This window comes from Coregonus clupeaformis, chromosome 23, assembly GCF_020615455.1.
Source record: "Coregonus clupeaformis isolate EN_2021a chromosome 23, ASM2061545v1, whole genome shotgun sequence".
In the NCBI taxonomy this organism is placed as follows: Eukaryota; Metazoa; Chordata; class Actinopteri; order Salmoniformes; family Salmonidae; genus Coregonus; species Coregonus clupeaformis.
The window spans coordinates 8,956,079-8,976,831 of record NC_059214.1 but is presented as its reverse complement, the minus strand read 5'-3'; the positions used below and the strand labels follow the sequence as shown (position 1 = coordinate 8,976,831).

Genomic DNA, 20,753 nt, shown 5'->3' with positions numbered 1-20,753 from the left:
CCAGGGTCATGTGTATAATTCCACATCACGCATCAGGAATCGGAAGGAGAAGAGATCATGGTTGGGTTTCGCTCAGGTAACTTAACCTCCGGATTCTGTTTTCATAATGTGGAATCAAAATAAGATTAACACTAAAATTAAGACTATAGGCAACCTGGAATTCTATTTCATCGCGAGTTATGGTTGTCTTGTACAACGCCGTTTGCTCACTGCATTGATTTTGGTCACCCCCCATTTGACCCAATAAACATGGTTGCTGATCTGTATGATTGTGACAAATGCAGTCCTAAAAGTAGTGTATATATATATATATATATATATATATATATATATATATATATATATATTATTATAAAAAAAAAAAAAGATTGATTGATTGTGTGCGTGCAGGGCTGCCTGTTGTACCGGGATATGAGTAACAACCACAGTACGTCGGCCATCAAGATCAACCCAGAGACTCTGGAGCACGAGGGAACCATCACCATGCCAGGTACATGACAACACACAGTAACACCTCCTTGTCCCCCATATTGTGTGTTATAATAAACAATGCATGGATTTTTTTCATGCACCTGTTTTTTTTTATTTATTTTTTATTTGTAATGACTATTGTCTTGAACCAGTGAACAAGGCCTCTTTGAAAATAGATTTTATCTTGAGATTAACTTGGATACATTTAATAATAATATTTAAGGCTCATAAAACTAATAGGTGCTTTTAACCCGATTGATCAGTGATTGACAATATACCCTTTAGCCAGTTATCATATCATTAATATACGCTAAAATAAGGCTTGTACCTACAATATTTCAATATTCCTGATTTAACTAGGAAAGGATTGAAAGGGAACCAAATGGACAAATAGCCACAGGACAAGGATGGCTACATAGCTTTATCGATTCAATGTGCAGACAACACTTGAAACACTATCTGTTTTTTACAGTATACAAAAAAATTGTACCGTATCAAGGACGGACACTTTAATTAATAAAAAAATAATAAGGTTGTATTAACGGAAACGGAGGCCAATGCACAACGTTTCGGCTGAATTCCTTTGTCAAGAACATGAAAAATTCATCTCCCTCTTCTTTGTATATTATAACTAATCTCATCTTGCTCACTCTGTCCTCTCCATAGGCCTACAGGCAGACGGCCAGAACATAGTCTTCACCGATGGAGAGTACATCAACCAGATTGCTGCCTGCAAAGATGTGAGTCTCCTCATTCTCTCTCTCACACACACACACACACACACCTACCTACCTGCTCCAGGGGCGCTAAAGTATTCTTCCATTCTTTAATTTTTTTGCTTCTTGAGAGAGAGGAGTTGATAGGGCCAATACGTACAAACAACTCCCACTCCTCAAATGGTTACAAACCCAGTCTGAAGTCCTGTCTGAGATTGCTATTATACTATAATGTAGAGAGCTGCTGGCCCCGACAGAGATCATAACGGCGTGGTCAGCATTTTTCCTGCTGTGGCCTTGAGCAGGCGGTCAGACTACTTCAGGATGAAAATATTTGGTAACACTTTACTTGACACCCAGCTTCATAGAGTACTAGGTCCAAAAGGCTCCTTAACAGCTTCTACTCCCAAGCTATAAGACTGCTGAACAATTAATCAAATGGCTGCTATTTACCCCCTGTATATAGCCTCGTTATTGTGTTACTTTTTATAAAAAAAATTACTTTAGTTTATTTGGTAAATATTTGCATTGTTGGTTAAGGGCTTGTTAGTAAGCATTTCATGGTAAAGTCTACACCTTTTGTATTCGGCGCATGTGACAAATACAACTTGATTTGATTTCAGGTGCAGGGCAAGACACCCTCTTTGTGAATGATGACTGACATAAGGGCATGTACGTGATAGGCCTATCTGGCTTATATGATTATGATGGTCATAATGCTTCTTGACCGTGTCATAAAGTGCATTTTCTTAGTCCCAAGTAAAGTGACACAGGATGGTCATAATGCTTCATGTGTCTGTACCTTTGTGTGTATCTCTTATCTGTCCCCGTTGTTCCATAAGGTGTATTTTTACCTTTTAAAATGTATTTATTTATCTGATTTTAGTGTTTGCATCAGTTACCGGATGTGGAATAGAGTGCCATGTAGTCATTGCTCTATGTAGTACTGTGTGCCTCCCGTAGTCTGTTCTGGACTTGGGGACTGTCAAGAGACCTCTGGTGGCATGTCTTGTGGGGTATGCATGGGTGTCCGAGCTGTGTGCTAGTATTTTAAACGGACAGCTCGGTATATTCAGCTTGTCAGCACCTCTTACAAAAACAAGTAGTTATGAAGTCCATCTCTCTTCTGCTTTGAGCCATGAGAGAATGTTAGCTCTCCGTGTACTTTTAAGGGCCAGCCGTGCTGCCCTGTTCTGAGCCAACTGCAGTCCCTCTTTGTGGCACCTGACCACACTACTGAACAGTAGTCTAGGTGCGACAAAACTAGGGCCTATAGGACCTGCATTGTTGATAGTGTTGTTAAGAAGGCAGAGCAGCTCTTTATTATGGACAGACTTCTCCCCATCTTAGCTACTGTTGTATAAATATATTTTGACCATGACAGTTTACTCCAAGCAATTTAGTCACTTCAATTACCACATTATTCATTACAAGATTTAGTGGAGGTTTAGGGTTTAGTGAATGATTTGTCCCAAATACAATGCTTTTAGTTTTGGAAATATTTAGGACTAACTTATTCCTTGCTACCCATTCCGAAATGAACTGCAGCTCTTTAAGTGTTGCAGTCATTTCAGTTCCTGTAATAACTGAAGTGTATAGTGTTGAGTCATCCGCATACATAGACACACTGGCTTTATTCAAAGCCAGTGGCATGTCATTAGTAAAGATTGAAAAAAGTAAGGGCCTAGACTGCTGCCCTGGGGAATTCCTGATTCTACCTGGATTTTGTTGGAGAGGCTTCCATTAAAGAACACCCTCTGTGTTCTGTTAGACATGTAACTCTTTGTCCACATTATAGCAGGGGGTGTAAAGCCATAACACATACGTTTTTCCAGCAGCAGACTATGATCTATAATGTCAAAAGCTGCACTGAAGTCTAACAAGACAGCCATACAATCATTTTATCATCAATTTCTCTCAGCCAATCATCAGTCATTTGTGTAAGTGCTGTGCTTGTTGAGTGTCCTTCCCTATAAGCGTGCTGAAAGTCTGTCAATTTGTTTACTGTAAAATAGCCTTGTATCTGGTCAAACACCATTTTTTCCAGAAGTTTACTACAGGTTGGTAACAGGCTGATTCGTAAGCTATTTGAGCCAGTAAAAGGGGCTTTAATATTCTTGGGTAGCGGAATGACTTTTGCTTCCCTCCAGGCCTGAGGGCACACACCTTCTAGTAGGCTTAAATTGAAGATATGGCAAATAGGAGTGGCAATATCGTCCACTATTATCCTCAGTAATTTTCCATCCAGATTGTCAGACCGGTGGCTTGTCATTGTTGATGGACGACAATAATTATTTCACTTCTTCCACACTGACTTTACGGAATTCTTGTAGTTCATAATTTGGTCAGATATACATGGATGTGTATTGTCAGCGTTTGTTGCTGGTATGTCATACCTAAGTTTGCTTATCTTGCCAATGAAAAAGTCATTAAGGTAGTTGGCAATATCAGTGGGTTTTGTGATGAGTGAGCCATCTGATTCTATGAATAATGGAGCCGAGTTTGCCTTTTTCCAAAACATTTCAGTTAAGGTGATTCAAAGCTTTTTACTATCATTCTTATATTATTTATTTTTGTTTCATAGTATAGTTTATTTTTATTTTGTTTAGTCACATGATTTCTTAATTTGCAGTACGTTTGCCAATCGATTGAGCTGCCAGACTTATTTGCCATACCTTTTTTCCTCATTTACATTTACATCATTTAGCAGACGCTCATCCCTCTCAACCATACACTTTTTTAATTCCTTGTCAATCCAAGGGGATTTAACCGTTTTTACAGTCATTTTCTTAATGGTTGCATGCTTATTAGTAACTGGAATAAGGAATTTCATAAATGTGTCAAGTGCAGCGTCCGGTTGCTCCTCATTACACACCACAGACCAGCAAATATTATTTACATCATCAACATAAGAATCACTACAAAACTTATTGTATGACCTCTTATACACTATATTAGGCCCAGCCTTTGGAACTTTGGTTTTCCTAGATATGGCTACTATTTTGTGATCTTTACATCCTATGGATTTGGATACTGCTTTAAATCAAATTTCTGCAGCATTAGTAAAGATGTGATCAATACATGTTGATGATTTAATTCCTGTGCTATTTCTAACTACCCTGGTAGGTTGACTGACAACCTGAACCAGGTTGCAGGCACAGGTTACATGTTTGAAGCTTTTTCTTGATGAAAGCCAGTCAATATTTAAATCACCTAGAAAATATATATCTCTGTTGATATCACTTACATTATCAAGCATTTCATAAATGTTATCCAGATACTGACTGTTAGCACTTGGTGGTCTATAGCAGCTTCCCACAAGAATGGGCTTTAGGTGAGGCATATTACTTCAACAGTATTTAACATGAGATCCTCTCTAAGCTTTACAGGAATGTGGTTGTGAATATAGACCGCAACACTGCCCCCGTTGGCATTTCTGTCTTTTCGGTAGATGTTATAGCCATGTATTGCTACAACTTTATCATCAAAGGTATTATTTAAGTGAGTTTCAGAGATAGTCAGAATGTGAATGTCATCTGTTACAAGAAAGTTATTTACTTCATGAACCTTGTTTCTTAGTCTACATATGTTCATATGGGTTATTTTTAGCACTTTTCTGGGTTACTTGATTGTTTTTAATGCATTACTGGGAAGCTTATCAGAAGTAGACTTGCTCATGTTATTTCTATTGGAACTGGTAGTGCACGGTGAGCTGCACACAGTGGACTTTCTACTAGTGCACACCGCCTTAGTGCTAACAGTGTAACTCCGGTTCATAGGCACATGATTACGGCATATAATAGCTGTATGATCAACAGAGGTATTCAGGGCAGTTAGGGGGACATAAGTTACTTAGATTGTGTCTGCCAACGCTCCTGGGATAATGTACATTTGATGCAGCATTATGACAACTCATTGTCACAATGGTAGGGATTAACTGAGCTGGTCTTGGGTCATTGAGAAGTCATTGTTTCAACGCAGCCTTGAAATGCGTGGACAGAGTCCAGGAGCCAAGATGATTTGGATGGTCATTCCTGTAGAGTATCTTCTGTTTCCAGAAGGTATCAAAGTTATCTACAAAAGTGATTCCAACAGAGCTACAGTAATCTTTTAGCCAGATGTGTAATGCCAGTAGACTCCTGAATCTTTCACACCCGTGGCCCAATGATGGTACCGGACTTGAAATTATTGGCCACTTTTTGGAATCTTTCAATGCTAGAATCAGTTCGTTAAAATCAATTTCAGAATTTCTGAGCTAGCCCTCCTGATGTCTTTTGACCCCACTTGGACTACTACAGCGTCAGCTCCTGGCATCTATCGTAGAATGGTCGAAGCAGCCCTGTAATGTCCTGTACTCGTGCTCCTGGGTTGCACAGTGTTTTTGCACTGGGAACCGAGATGTTTCTCACCATAGAGCTGCCGATGATGACATCTGGTGAAACAGCCGGGGAGGTCCTGACGTTCTTTCGCCTCGAGTGGTTTAAAAGACACCTCGAGGACCGTAGGTTGGTGGGGCCCGATGGACCATAGCCGGCTGTAGTATATATGCTGGAGAACCCCTGGGCTGGAGACAGGGTAGAGGATGAAGGAGCATGAATCTCTGGAAGCAGGTGGGCGAAGCTGTTGGTCAGCAGGATGGGATCCTCCAAAGCCATTTCAGCCAATTCACCAAAGACCCATGCCTTGCGCAGGGCTTACAGTGTGTGATGTGCCTCCACTGGGATGCAGGATCGATAACCGTGGCATCCGCCAGCTCCTCATAAAGCATCCTTGCTCCTTTTTTCTCAGAGAGGGGTGGGCAGGAAGGTCAGGGTTGGATGGGGAGCGCAGGTGAGATGGGAGGGGAGAGGTGACTTCACTAGGGAGGGGTCTCTGCAGGGCAGCTCTGCCCAGTCAGTCATAAGAGTGGCAACATGGTGGCGAGGCAGTGGCACGACGACCAAACTGAGGAGTAGAAAAGGTCTAAGAGTGGGACCTATCCAGGATACGCACCAATGTCTCAATTTGCTTACTCTGGACGTCCAGCTCAGACATGTATTCCTCAATAAGCTGAATGTTTCCACATTGGAAATATGGCTGGACAATATTATCTCAGAACTGTGAAAAATAGGTGCAGCTCCTACATGGGATGAAACGTTCACCGTAGGCTCTGAAGGTGATTGCTGCCAATCTGGATAAAGTTAGTTTCCCCTTATGGCGGAAAGTGGTAGACGACATTTTGGAACAATTCTGTTAAAATCCACGCAAATAATATAGGTTGTAGAGGAATCAGCTAAAAGTCAATCAATCCACACAGTGTGATAGTCAGTTAGATTGAATCACACAGTTTGTAGGATCACCACAGTCATAGGCAGCGAGCCAGAACCCAACCACAGACTAGAAACCAGCCAGCAATAGCACCCACAATAAACACAACCAAGGCACAAAACTCGCCAGCATAACAACCGCAAGGAGAGAGCGGTGACTTACTCAATGCGATTGAATGTTGGGACCCATCAGCAACGCAATGGAGGCCGTGTTACCAGTATTACAGCCAGGAGAGAAGCACCTTGGAGGGGATGTAGTTTCCAGTACAGGTCGGTGGAAAGCTGGGAGGGTGGCAAGCACTACACCGGGACACAGAAGAGTCAAAAATAGTAAATCCAAGTGGAGTTGAAGTTAGGTAGTAGTCCAAAAACATCCAAGGCACATTGTCAAGTGGAAGGCACAATGTCAAGTGGAAGGATGAAAGCAGTAGTAGGCAGGTGTCTGCTCAGATAATGCCCCAGTGCAGAGTAGAGTGCCCAGGTATATCCAAGTAGGCCTCAAAAGTTTCAGCAGACCTGTTTTGTATGTCTCCTTAAAAACTCTGTATGCAATATTGCACTATTGTACAATGTGTTCACAGCCAGATGAAACAAAGGTAAATGGAGACACAAATCCACCAAAAACGTTTCAGCTACAAACACTGATCAGACAAAAAAAAGACATGCTTGCCGCCATCTTGAAAAGTGTGTGTGTCTCAGAATGGTATCAGATCAACAAGTTGTAGAAACTTCTCAAGGATGATCATAGGAAACAGGATGCACCTGAGCTCAATTTAGAGTCATAGCAAAGGGTCTGAATACTTACGTAAATAAGGGGGTCTGTTTAAAAAACAAAAGTTAGCAGAAATTTCGAAAAACCTGTTTGCTTTGTCATTATGGGGTATTGTGTGTAGATTGATAATTTTTTAAAAATCGGTTTTAAAATACGGCTGTAACGTAACAAAATTTGGAAAATGTCAAGGGGTCTGAATACTTTCCGAATGCACTGTACGTGTCAGCAACCACAGCTAATGAAGTCACTGAAACCCTTAACAAGGAGTCGCAGTCAGTTTTGGAATGGGTGGCCAGTAATAAACTGGTCCTAAACATCTCTAAAACATTGTATTTGGTAAAAATCATTCCCTAAGCTCCAGACCTCGGCGGAATCTGGAAATGAATGATGTGTCTGTTGAACAAGTTGAGGATACAACATTACTTGGTGTTAGCTTAGATTGTAAACTGCCATGGTCAAAACATATAGTTTCATTGGTTGTAAAGATGGGGAGAGGTCTGTCCATAATAAAGAGATGCTCTGCTTTTTTGACACCACACTCCACAAAGCAAGTCCTATAGGCTCTAGTTTTGTATTATCTTGATTATTGTCCAGTCGTGGTCAAGTGCTGCAAAGAAAGACCTAGTTAAAGGAAAAATCCACCCAAAATCACTCATTCCTTTAATTTACAGCCTTAAATAACACTAATATGTGAACAATATTTTTTGTGAACAAATGTTTCATTTTGGCATAATAATAGGGTTGGTAGCAACATGGAAAATCGTTGTGGAAATGTAGATGCAGCTCAAGTCGACTACAAAATTCGCAATGCGCTCTCTATGGGCTGGCCAGCTAGCTAGGCAAATATACCTACACACAGTAATACCAAAGACACTAGTAGCTAGTTAACTTTAAAATCGCTCAAACAAACTGCACTATCAATTTAGGACTCTACAATCTCACCATGTTCAACTTTCTGTGCGATTCTGGGACAAGGAGCGCTCTCCTTCAAGGAGTGAACAGGAGTCTATTGGGCGCTAGCTCAAAAACCCAACATTAGCACACATTTCGTCAACAAGAAGTACAACATTACAAATTTTTTCCGAGATGTTAGATAGTATGTTAATTATCTGTAATATCGTATAGCTTTGGAATCGTGACATCATGTACTTTAGAAGAAAATAGACACGTTTCTCGACATATACACTGACTTTGAGAAGGGATTGTGTGACGATAAGCTTAGCAACCACGTGATGCAGCATGACAACGTGAACGCGATTGGTCGACAGTGTGCTCGGTGGGGCGTTTATACATTCCTTTATTCATTGGATTCCGATCGCCTTTCTATAATATCTCTGGCAACGGCACCATGCAATGCACCCTGGACTAAAGAGGCAGACAAATAGGAAAACTGTACTAGACCCACCTTAAAATTAAACATTTCTCGAGGTAGGAGTATCGCAAAAATATGATCAATGGCTCATTCGAGAGAAGACATCCCCCCAGAGTTATCGGCCGGTATTGAAATCTGACATGTATAACAGACATTTTTGTGATCTAAAAGTCATATACCTATTAACTTCCAGTGTAGTGAGAGCGACTTTATCAAAGTGTTACGTCATACCGGCCAGATCTTTGCTTGCTTGAACGGCAATAACTCAGATAAATATGAAATTATCCAGGGAATCGATAGAACATCACTCAGAGATGCACAAAAACAATATAACATTCAAAATGGGTGAACCTTTTCTTTAAGCTGCAGCTAGCCCAGAACAGAATGGCACGTCTTGCTCTTCATTGTAATTAGAGGGCTAATATAAATATTTTGCGTGCCAGTCTCTCTTGGCAAAGAGTTGAGGAGAGACTAACGACATCATTTCTTTTTATAAGAAACATTGTGTTAAATTCCAAATTGTTTGCAGAATCAACTTACACACAGCTCTGACACACACACTTACCCCACCAGACATGCCACCAGGGGTCTTTTCACAGTCCCCAAATCCAGAAGCAATTCAAGAAAGCGTACAGTATTATATAGAGCCATTATTGCATGGAACTCCCATCTCATATTGCTCAAATGAACAGCGAACTTGGTTTTAAAAACCCCCATATAAAACAATACCTCACGGCACAACACCTCTCCCATATTGGACCTAGATATTTTTTATGTAGGCTATGTGTGCCGTTTTAAAATGTATATAGTTCTGTCCTTTAGCTGTTCTTGTCTATTAATGTTCTGTATTATGACATGGAAGAGTAGCTGCTGCTTTTGCAACAGCTAATTTGGATCCTAATATAATACCAAAAATACCATGTCATGGCAAAATGGGTAGAATTGCAGGAAATTTGCTGTAAAACTGCAACAGAGAAATCTGTACATCAAACTTATTTGTTTACCTTTTGTTAATGAAGTATTTTTTTATTTTAACAGATCCCTCTGTACGTATGAAATTATAGTTTTTAATCCCGGTGCTGAGTTAATGGGTAGCGGCTAATTGCATACTGTAGCTAATAGGCTATGTGTTTGCAGATGAACTGAGGTTAATGAAGTTACAGCAACCAATGTGATAATGAATGGGGTCATCTTTGTTTTTGCCGTGCTCCAAATAGCAATTTAGTGTTTTGAAATTGTATAGAAATGCAGTAAATGACCTTAAACTTTGTTAAAATAGGCACAAAAAGTCAGACCCTGCGGTATGGAGAAAGCAGTCCCACGCAGAACTCTACTATAGAGTGAGTGAGAGACGCAAGATCTCACCCCGTGGGGTCAAAATGATCACAAGAACGGTGAGCAAAAATCCCAGAACCACACGGGGGGACCTAGTGAATGACCTGCAGAGAGCTGGGACCAAAGTAACAAAGCCTACCATCAGTAACACACTACGCCGCCAGGGACTCAAATCCTGCAGTGCCAGACGTGTCCCCCTGCTTAAGCCAGTACATGTCCAGGCCCGTCTGAAGTTTGCTAGAGTGCATTTGGATGATCCAGAAGAGGATTGGGAGAATGTCATATGGTCAGATGAAACCAAAATATAACTTTTTGGTAAAAACTCAACTCGTCGTGTTTGGAGGACAAAGAATGCTGAGTTGTATCCAAAGAACACCATACCTACTGTGAAGCATGGGGCTGTTTTTCTGCAAAGGGACCAGGACCACTGATCCGTGTAAAGGAAAGAGTGAATGGGGCCATGTATCGTGAGATTTTGAGTGAAAACCTCCTTCCATCAGCAAGTGCATTGAAGATGAAACGTGGCTGGGTCTTTCAGCATGACAATGATCCCAAACACACCCCCCCAGGGAAACGAAGGAGTGGCTTCGTAAGAAGCATTTCAAGGTCCTGGAGTGGCCTAGCCAGTCTCCAGATCTCAACCCCATAGAAAATCTTTGGAGGGAGTTGAAAGTCTGTTGCCCAGCGACAGCCCCAAAACATCACTGCTCTAGAGGAGATCTGCATGGAGGAATGGGCCAAAATACCAGCAACAGTGTGTGTAAACCTTGTGAAGACTTACAGAAAATGTTTGACCTGTGTCATTGCCAACAAAGGGTATATAACAAAGTATTGAGAAACTTTTGATATTGACCAAATACTTATTTTCCACCTTAATTTGCAAATAAATTCATTAAAAGTCCTACAATGTGATTTTTCTGGATTTTTTCTCTTCATTTTTTCTGTCATAGTTTACGTGTACCTATGATGAAAATTACAGGCCTCTCTCATCTTTTTAAGTGGGAGAACTTGCACAATTGGTGGCTGACTAAATACTTTTTTCCCCCACTGTATAGTGTATCTAATCAAAACAGTAAAATTCTGTAAGCAGAAAAGTAAAACTAATAGGCATGTTCAACTATTTTAAATAAATTATGAAGTTCAACGATGGAGAGAATCTATCAGAGCAGAGAGTGGAAATAGAATCTAAGGCGCACACTTTTTTTCTCTCACCACAGCAATGCGTTGCACTCAAAACATGAAATGTTGCGAAAACCTAAGCCCGGACACAGCCCAACCCAAATCAATTCTCACATTACATTTTTTTTTGGAGGGGGTGGGGGAGCAAGACAATTAATGAGGAGTGTTTCCAGATTTCTATGAACTATTGACTATACTTAACAAAAATATGTAAAGTGTTGATCCCATGTTTCATGTGCTGAAATAAAAGATCCCAGAAATTTTACATTTGCACAAAAAGCTTATTTCTATCAAATTTTGTGCACAAATTTGTTTTCATCCTTGTAAGCATTTCTCCTTTGCCAAGATAATCCATCCACCTGACAGGTGTGGCATATCAAGAAGCTGATACCACAGATGTCTCCCACTTTGAGGGAGCCTGCAGTTGGCATGCTGACTGCAGCAATGTCCACCAGAGCTGTTGCCAGAGAATTGAATGTTAATTTCTCGACCATAAGTTGTTTTAGAGAATTTGTCAGTACGTCCAACCGGCCTCACAATCGCAGTCCACATGTAATCACTCCAGCCAGGAAGTACCTCCACATCCGGCTTCTTCACCTGGTGGGATCGTCTGAGACCAGCCACCCGGACAGCTGATGAAACTGTGGGTTTGCACTACCGAATGTGCAGAAATTAAACGTTCAGAAACCGTCTCAGGGAAGCTCATTTGTGTGCTCGTCGTCCTAACCAGGGACTTCACCTGACTACAGTTTGGCGTCATAACCAACCCTGTGTCCCAAGGATCTGTACACAATTCCTGGAAGCTAAAAATGTCCCAGTTCTTCCATGGCCTGCGTACTCACTAGATATGCCACCCATTTAGCATGTTTGGGATGCTCTGGATCGACGTGTACGACAGCTTGTTCCAGCCAATATCCAGCAACTTTGCACAGCCATTGAAGAGGAGTGGGACAACATTCCACAGGCCACAATCAAAAGCCTGATCAACTCTATGCGAAGGAGATGTCGTGCTGCATGAGGCAAATGGTGGTTACACCAGATACTGACTGGTTTTCTGATCCACGCCCCTACCTTCTTTTTTAAGGCATCGGTGACCAACAGATGCATATCTGTATTCCCAGTCATGTGAACTCCATAGATTAGGGCCTATTGAATTTATTTCAATTGACTGATTTCCTTATATGAACTGTAACTCAGTAAAATCTTTGAAATTGTTGCGTTTGTTTTTGTTCAGTGTAATTACAAAATGAGTGAAATAGTTTTACTTCCACAAAATGCTAATTAAGTATGTTAAAAGCAGCTTTTATGTGTTGGAATGGTGTGGGTGTACCCCAACAACAGAATGGTGTCAGCGTATACCTGTCATAAAACAATATGAATGTGAGTAGACCGCTGATTGGCCAGCTCATCCTCCTCAGGAGGATAACATTATCCTCTGAGGAAATAGCAAGCATTTTTGCAATGGTCTGTTTGAGGTAGAAGTTTGAGGTGGGTTTTTTTAAGTGGGTTTTTCTCCAATTAATGCTTTGGCCATAAATATGAGTATATGATGCGTCAACAACATTATTTGTGTATGAGTTAACAGAATATTAACTTTTAAAAGTTAGATTTTCACTGGACAATTAATTTTAACTTGGATTGCTTTTATTAGAATTTCTTACTTTTCAAACAGTGGAAATTATGAGAGAGAGAGAGATAGAGGGCCTGATGCTATATCTAGCATATAGTGCTGAAAACGGCCTTTCCAAGCATTATATCCAAAGTTCTTTGCATGTCAGGGATGCCTGACTTTGCATGTTTGTGTTTGTATTTGTATTTATTATGGATCCCCATTAGCTGCTGCCAAGGTAGCAGCTACTCTTCCTGGGGTCCAGCAAAATTAAGGCAGTTTATACTATTTTAAAAACATTACAATACATTCACAGATTTCACTACACACTGTGTGCCATCAGGCCCCTACTCCACCACTACCACATATCTAGTTATCGTGTGTATGCATGTGTCTGTGCCTGTTTGTTGCTTCACAGTCCCCGCTGTTCCATAAGGTGTATTTTTATCTGTTTTTTTAATCAAATTTTACTGCTTGCATCAGTTACTTGATGTGTAATAGAGTTCCATGTAGTCATGGCTCTATGTAGTACTGTGCGCCTCCCATAGTCTGTTCTGAACTTTAGGACTGTGAAGAGACCTCTTGTGGCATGTCTTGTGGGGTATGCATGGGTTTCCGAGCTGTGCGCTAGTTCAGACAGACAGCGTTCAACATGTCAATACCTCTCATAAATACAAGTAGTGATCAAGTCAATCTCTCCTCCACTTTTAGCCAGGAGAGATTGACATGCATATTATTAATATTAGCGCTGTGTGTACATCCAAGGGCCAGCTGTGCTGCCCTGTCTGAGCCAATTGCAATTTTCCTAAATCCCTTTTTGTGGCACTTGACCACACGACTGAACAGTAGTCCAGGTGCGACAAAACTAGGGCCTGTAGGACCTGCCTTGTTGATAGTGCTGTTAAGAAGATAGAGCTGCACTTTATTAAGGACAGACTTCACCCCATCTTAGCTACTTGTTGTATCAATATGTTTTGACCATGACAGTTTTACTCCAAGCAGTTTAGTCACCTCAACTTTTTTAGATTTAGTTGAGGTTTAGGGTTTAGTGAATGATTTGTCCCAAATACAATGCTTTTAGTTTTAGAAATATTTTGGACTAACTCATTCCTTGCCACCCACTCTGAAACGAACTGCAGCTCTTTGTTAAGTGTTGGAGTCATTTCAGTCGCTGTAGTAGCTGACAGGTACAGTGAGGGGAAAAAAGTATTTGATCCCCTGCTGATTTTGTATGTTTGCCCACTGACAAAGACATGATCAGTCTATAATTTTAATGGTAGGTTTATTTGAACAGTGAGAGACAGAATAACAACAAAGCAATCCAGAAAGACTAATGTCAAAAATTTTATGAATTGATTTGCATTTTAATGAGTGAAATAAGTATTTGACCCCTCTGCAAAACATGACTTAGTACTTGGTGGCAAAACCCTTGTTGGCAATCACAGAGGTCAGACGTTTCTTGTAGTTGGCCACCAGGTTTGCACACATCTCAGGAGGGATTTTGTCCCACTCCTCTTTGCAGATCTTTTCCAAGTCATTAAGGTTTCGAGGCTGACGTTTGGCAACTCGAACCTTCAGCCCACTCCACAGATTTTCTATGGGATTAAGGTCTGGAGACTGGCTAGGCCACTCCAGGACCTTAATGTGCTTCTTCTTGAGCCACTCCTTTGTTGCCTTGGCCATGTGTTTTGGGTCATTGTCATGCTGGAATACCCATCCACGACCCATTTTCAATGCCCTGGCTGAGGGAAGGAGGTTCTCACCCAAGATTTGACGTACATGGCCCCGTCCATTGTCCCTTTGATGCAGTGAAGTTGTCCTGTCCCCTTAGCAGAAAAACACCCCCAAAGCATAATGTTTCCACCTCCATGTTTGACGGTGGGGATGGTGTTCTTTGGGTCATAGGCAGCTTTCCTCCTCCTCCAAACACGGCGAGTTGAGTTGATGCCAAAGAGCTCCATTTTGGTCTCATCTGACCACAACACTTTCACCCAGTTCTCCTCTGAATCATTCAGATGTTCATTGGAAAACTTCAGACGGGCCTGTATATGTGCTTTCTTGAGCAGGGGGACCTTGCGGGCGCTGCAGGATTTCAGTCCATCAAATCAAATCAAATCAAATTTTATTGGTCACATGCGCCGAATACAACAGGTGCAGACATTACAGTGAAATGCTTACTTACAGCCCTTAACCAACAGTGCATTTATTTTAAACAAAAAAGTAAGAATAAAACATCAACAAAAAAGTGTTGAGAAAAAAAGAGCAGAAGTAAAATAAAGTGACAGTAGGGAGGCTATATATACAGTAAAATAAAGTGACAGTAGGGAGGCTATATATACAGGGGGGTACCGTTGCATAGTCAATGTGCGGGGGCACCGGCTAGTTGAGGTAGTTGAGGTAATATGTACATGTGGGTAGAGTTAAAGTGACTATGCATAAATACTTAACAGAGTAGCAGCAGCGTAAAAAGGATGGGGTGGGGGGCAGTGCAAATAGTCCGGGTAGCCATGATTAGCTGTTCAGGAGTCTTATGGCTTGGGGGTAGAAGCTGTTGAGAAGTCTTTTGGACCTAGACTTGGCACTCCGGCACCGCTTGCCGTGCGGTAGCAGAGAGAACAGTCTATGACTAGGGTGGCTGGAGTCTTTGACAATTTTGAGGGCCTTCCTCTGACATCGCCTGGTATAGAGGTCCTGGATGGCAGGGAGCTTTGCCCCAGTGATGTACTGGGCCGTACGCACTACCCTCTGTAGTGCCTTGCGGTCAGAGGCCAAGCAGTTGCCATACCAGGCGGTGATGCAACCAGTCAGGATGCTCTCGATGGTGCAGCTGTAGAATTTTTGAGGATCTGAGGACCCATGCCAAATCTTTTTAGTCTCCTGAGGGGGAATAGGCTTTGTCGTGCCCTCTTCACGACTGTCTTGGTGTGTTTGGACCATGATAGTTCGTTGGTGATGTGGACACCAAGGAACTTGAAGCTCTCAACCTGTTCCACTACAGCCCCGTCGATGAGAATGGGGGCGTGCTCAGTCCTCTTTTTTTTTCCTGTAGTCCACAATCATCTCCTTTGTCTTGGTCACGTTGAGGGAGAGGTTGTTGTCCTGGCACCACACGGCCAGATCTCTGACCTCCTCCCTATAGGCTGTCTCATCGTTGTCGGTGATCAGGCCTACCACTGTTGTGTCGTCGGCAAACTTAATGATGGTGTTGGAGTCGTGCCTGGCCATGCAGTCATGGGTGAACAGAGAGTACAGGAGGGGACTGAGCACGCACCCCTGAGGGGCCCCCGTGTTGAGGATCAGTGTGGCAGATGTGTTGTTACCTACCCTTACCACCTGGGGCGGCCCGTCAGGAAGTCCAGGATCCAGTTGCAGAGGGAGGTGTTTAGTCCCAGGATCCTTAGCTTAGTGATGAGCTTAGAGGGCACTATGGTGTTGAATGCTGAGCTGTAGTCAATGAATAGCATTCTCACGTAGGTGTTCCTCTTGTCCAGGTGGGAAAGGGCAGTGTGGAGTGCGATAGAGATTGCATCATCTGTGGATCTGTTGGGGCGGTATGCAAATTGGAGTGGGTCTAGGGTTTCTGGGATTATGCTGTTGATGTGAGCCATGACCAGTCTTTCAAAGCACTTCATGGCTACAGACGTCAGTGCTACGGGTCGGTAGTCATTTAGGCAGGTTATCTTAGAGTTCTTGGGCACGGGGACTATGGTGGTCTGCTTGAAACATGTTGGTATTACAGACTCAGTCAGGGACATGTTGAAAATGTCAGTGAAGACACTTGCCAGTTGGTCAGCACATGCTCGGAGTACACGTCCTGGTAATCCGTCTGGCCCTGCGGCCTTGTGAATGTTGACCTGCTTAAAAGTCTTACTCACATCGGCTACGGAGAGCGTGATCACATAGTCGTCCGGAACAGCTGGTGCTCTCATGCATGCTTCAGTGTTGCTTGCCTCGAGCGAGCATAGAAGTGGTTTAGCTCGTCTGGTAGGCTTGTGTCACTGGGCAGCTCGCGGCTGTGCTTCCCTTTGTAGTCTGTAATAGTTTTCAAGCCCTGCCACATCCGACGAGCGTCAGAGCCAGTGTAGTATGATTCAATCTTAGACCTGTATTGACTCTTTGCCTGTTTGATGGTTCGTCGGAGGTCATAGCGGGATTTCTTATAAGCGTCCGGGTTAGAGTCCCGTTCCTTGAAAGCGGCAGCTCTACCCTTAAGCTCAGTGCGGATGTTTCCTGTAATCCATGGCTTCTGGTTGGGGTATGTACGTACGGTCACTGTGGGGACGACATCATCGATGCACTTATTGATGAAGCCAGTGACTGATGTGGTGTACTCCTCAATGCTGTCTGAAGAATCCCGGAACATGTTCCAGTCTGTGCTAGCAAAACAGTCCTGTAGCTTAGCATCTGCGTCATCTGACCACTTTTTTATTAGCCGAATCACTGGTGCTTCCTGCTTCAGTTTTTGCTCATAAGCAGGAATCAGGAGGATAGAGTTATGGTCAGATTTGCCAAATGGAGTGCGAGGTAGATCTTTGTATGCGTCTCTGTGTGTGGAGTAAAGGTGGTCTAGAGTTTTTTCCCCTCTGGTTGCACATTTAACATGCTGGTAGAAATGAGGTAGAACGGATTTAAGTTTCCCTGCATTAAAGTCCCCGGCTACTAGGAGCGCTGCATCTGGATGAGCGTTTTCCTGTTGATTAATGGCCTTGTACAACTCATTCAGTGCAATCTTAATGCCAGCATTGGTTTGTGGTGGTAAATAGACAGCTATGAAAAATATAGATGAAAACTCTCTTGGTAAATAGTGTGGTCTACAGCTTATCATAAGATACTCTACCTCAGGCGAGCAAAACCTCGAGACTTCCTTAGTATTTGATTTTGTGCACCAGCTGTTGTTTACAAATATACACAGACCGCCGCCCCTTGTCTTACCGGAGGCAGCCGTTCTATCCTGCCGATGTAGCGTATAGCCTGCTAGCTGAATGTTGTCATTGTTGTCGTTCAGCCACGACTCCGTGAAACATAAGATATTACAGTTTTTAATGTCCCGTTGGTAGGATAACCGTAATCTTAAATCGTCCATTTTATTCTCAAAAGCTTGAACGTTGGCTAATAGGATTGATGGGAGAGGCAGTTTACTCGTTCGCCGTCGGATCCTTACAAGGCACCCGGATCTGCGTCCACGATATCTCCGTCTCTTCCTCACGCGAATGACGGGGATCTGGGCCTTGTTGGGTGTCTGTAGAATATCCTTCGCGAACGCCTCGTTGAAGAAAAAGTATTCGTCCAACGCGAGGTGAGTAATCGCTGTCCTGATATCCAGAAGCTCTCTTTGGTTATAAGAGACGATGGCAGAAACATTATGTACAAAATAAATTACAAATAACGCGGAAAAACACACATAATAGTACAATTGGTTAGAGGGCTGTAAAACGGCGTAGTGTGTTACCAATTGTTTTCTTGGTGACTATGGTCCCAGCTGCCTTGAGATCATTGACAAGATCCTCCCGTGTAGTTCTGGGCTGATTCCTCACCGTTCTCATGATCATTGCAACTCCATGAGGTGAGATCTTGCATGGAGCCCCAGGCCGAGGGAGATTGACAGTTATTTTGTGTTTCTTCCATTTGCGAATAATCACACCAACTGTTGTCACCTTCTCACCAAGCTGCTTGGCAATGGTCTTGTAGCCCATTCCAGCCTTGTGTAGGTCTACAATCTTGTCCCTGACATCCTTGGAGAGCTCTTTGGTCTTGGCCATGGAGCAGAGTTTGGAATCTGATTGATTGATTGCTTCTGTGGACAGGTGTCTTTTTATACAGGTAACAAGCTGAGTTTAGGAGCACTCCCTTTAAGAGTGTGCTCCTAATCTCATCTCGTTACCTTTATAAAAGACACCTGGGAGCCAGAAATCTTTCTGATTGAGAGGGGGTCAAATACTTATTTCCCTCATTAAAATGCAAATCAATTCATAACATTTTTGAAATGCGTTTTTCTGGATTTTTTTGTTGTTATTCTGTCTCTCACTGTTCAAATAAACCTACCATTAAAATTATAGACTGATCATTTCTTTGTCAGTGGGCAAATGTACAAAATCAGCAGGGGATCAAATACTTTTTTCCCCTCACTGTATAGTGTTGAGTCATCCGCATACATAGAAACACTGGCTTTACTCAAAGCCAGTGGCATGTCATTAGTAAAGATTGAAAAAAGTAAGGGGCCTAGACAGCTGCCCTGGGGAATTCCTGATTCTACCTGGATTATGTTTTAGAGGCTTCCATTAAAGAACACCCTCTGTGTTCTGTTAGACAGGTAACTCTTTATCCACAGGATAGCAGGGGGTGTAAAGCCATAACACATACGTTTTTCCAGCAGCAGACTATGATCGATAATCTCGAAAGCTACACTGAAGTCTAACAAAACAGCCCCCACAATCTTTTTATCATCAATGTCTCTCAGCCAATCATCAGTCATTTGTGTAAGTGCTGTGCTTGTTGAATGTCCTTCCCTATAAGCATGCTGAAAGTTTGTTGTAAATTTGTTCAATGTAAAATAGCATTGTATCTGGTCAAACACAATTATTTCCAAAAGTTTACTAAGTGTTGGTAACAGGCTGATTGGTTGGCTATTTGAGCCAGTAAAGGGGGATCTACTATTCTTAGGTAGCGGAATGACTTTTGCTTCCCTCCAAGCTTGGGGGCACACACTTTCTAGTAGGCTTAAATTGAAAATATGGCAAATAGGAGTGGCAATATCGTCCGCTATTATCCTCAGTAATTTTCCATCCAAGTGTGTTACTCAGGACTTGGATTGCAAAATTCTGTGGATGTCCTAAAGCTCCCAAATATTTCAGAAATTATGGTTGTACGGATTCTGGATTTCCTGCTTATTCTCTCCTTATTCCAGTTATCTTCCAACTAGGATTTCTGGAAAACCTGGACATTTTGAGAATAAGTTACAGAAATATTCCTACCCCACTCATGAGTCCAAGCTTTTTTATGACCACAAACATTTGTGTCCTTCATACTTGCTGTATTTCAAAGTGGAACTAAATAAGCCGTTGCCATGTTTCCCTCAGGATGGGTTTGTGGTGAGGATATACGCGACCAGCAATGACCCGGCACTGCAGCAGGAGCTCCAGCTGAAACTGGCCAGGAAGTGTCTCCACGCCTGCGGCATCTCTCTGTTTGACCTGGAGAAAGACCTACACATCATCAGTGAGTGCTACTGACTGTGCTCCGCTGTGAAATTTCCCCCTAGGACTAGCTTCCCCTCCCCCAATCCTAACCTTAACCATTAGTGGGGAAAATGGAAAACTGACCCAAGATCACCATCTCGCTCTGTCAGATATTGGCATATGAGGCGTCATCATATGTGCGTGTTTAAGAGACAAACCATGTTTGATACCTTTCTATTCATTCCATTCCAGTGATTGCAATGAGCCTGTCTCCATATGTGTGTCTGTTTGTGTATCTATAATGTCTTTGTTTATGTGTGAATTTGTGCGTCTGTGTTTCTCTGCAGAAGTCCATATATCAAAATGTGTCTGTGTGTTTTCCAGGTACAGGGTTTGACGAGGAGGCAGCATTGCTGGGAGCAGGCAGGGAATTTGCTTTGATGAAAACGGCCTCAGGAAAGGTAAGAACGCGAGAATTGTCCAAACTGAGATGCATGAAACTGCAGTATAAAAATGTTAATGGTAGTTTGTGTGTGGGTGAAATAAGGTTTAATTCAATAAGCATGCAAATAATAATTAATCTGCTACTATAATCTGCTACTCCTAGTTTTGGAGTGTGACCAGCAACACAAGGGCTCTGCCTGTTCTGTTCTTACTCGCTTCTCTCACACACACACACACACACACACACACACACACACACACACACAGTCTTCCTATAATAGTGAGGACCTTGACACAGGACCTTCAAATGAGGACCATTTCTGATAGATTTGGGAACAGACAGACATCTCACCTCATTCCAGCACTAAGTGGCC

The 20,753-nt window shown here is 42.3% G+C and overlaps 1 protein-coding gene across 2 annotated transcripts in view; it reads left to right on the top strand.

Moving 5' to 3' along the window:
* mycbp2 (MYC binding protein 2) overlaps positions 1 to 20,753 on the top strand; it is a 318,384-nt gene that overhangs the window by 62,800 nt on the left and 234,831 nt on the right. For both annotated transcript variants that reach the window (XM_041843995.2, XM_041843996.2), the window contains exons 7-11: positions 5 to 76; positions 391 to 490; positions 1,138 to 1,211; positions 19,837 to 19,975; positions 20,320 to 20,396. In XM_041843995.2, the coding sequence (XP_041699929.1) occupies positions 5 to 76; positions 391 to 490; positions 1,138 to 1,211; positions 19,837 to 19,975; positions 20,320 to 20,396 (462 nt within the window). The remainder of the gene's footprint in view (positions 1 to 4; positions 77 to 390; positions 491 to 1,137; positions 1,212 to 19,836; positions 19,976 to 20,319; positions 20,397 to 20,753) is intronic.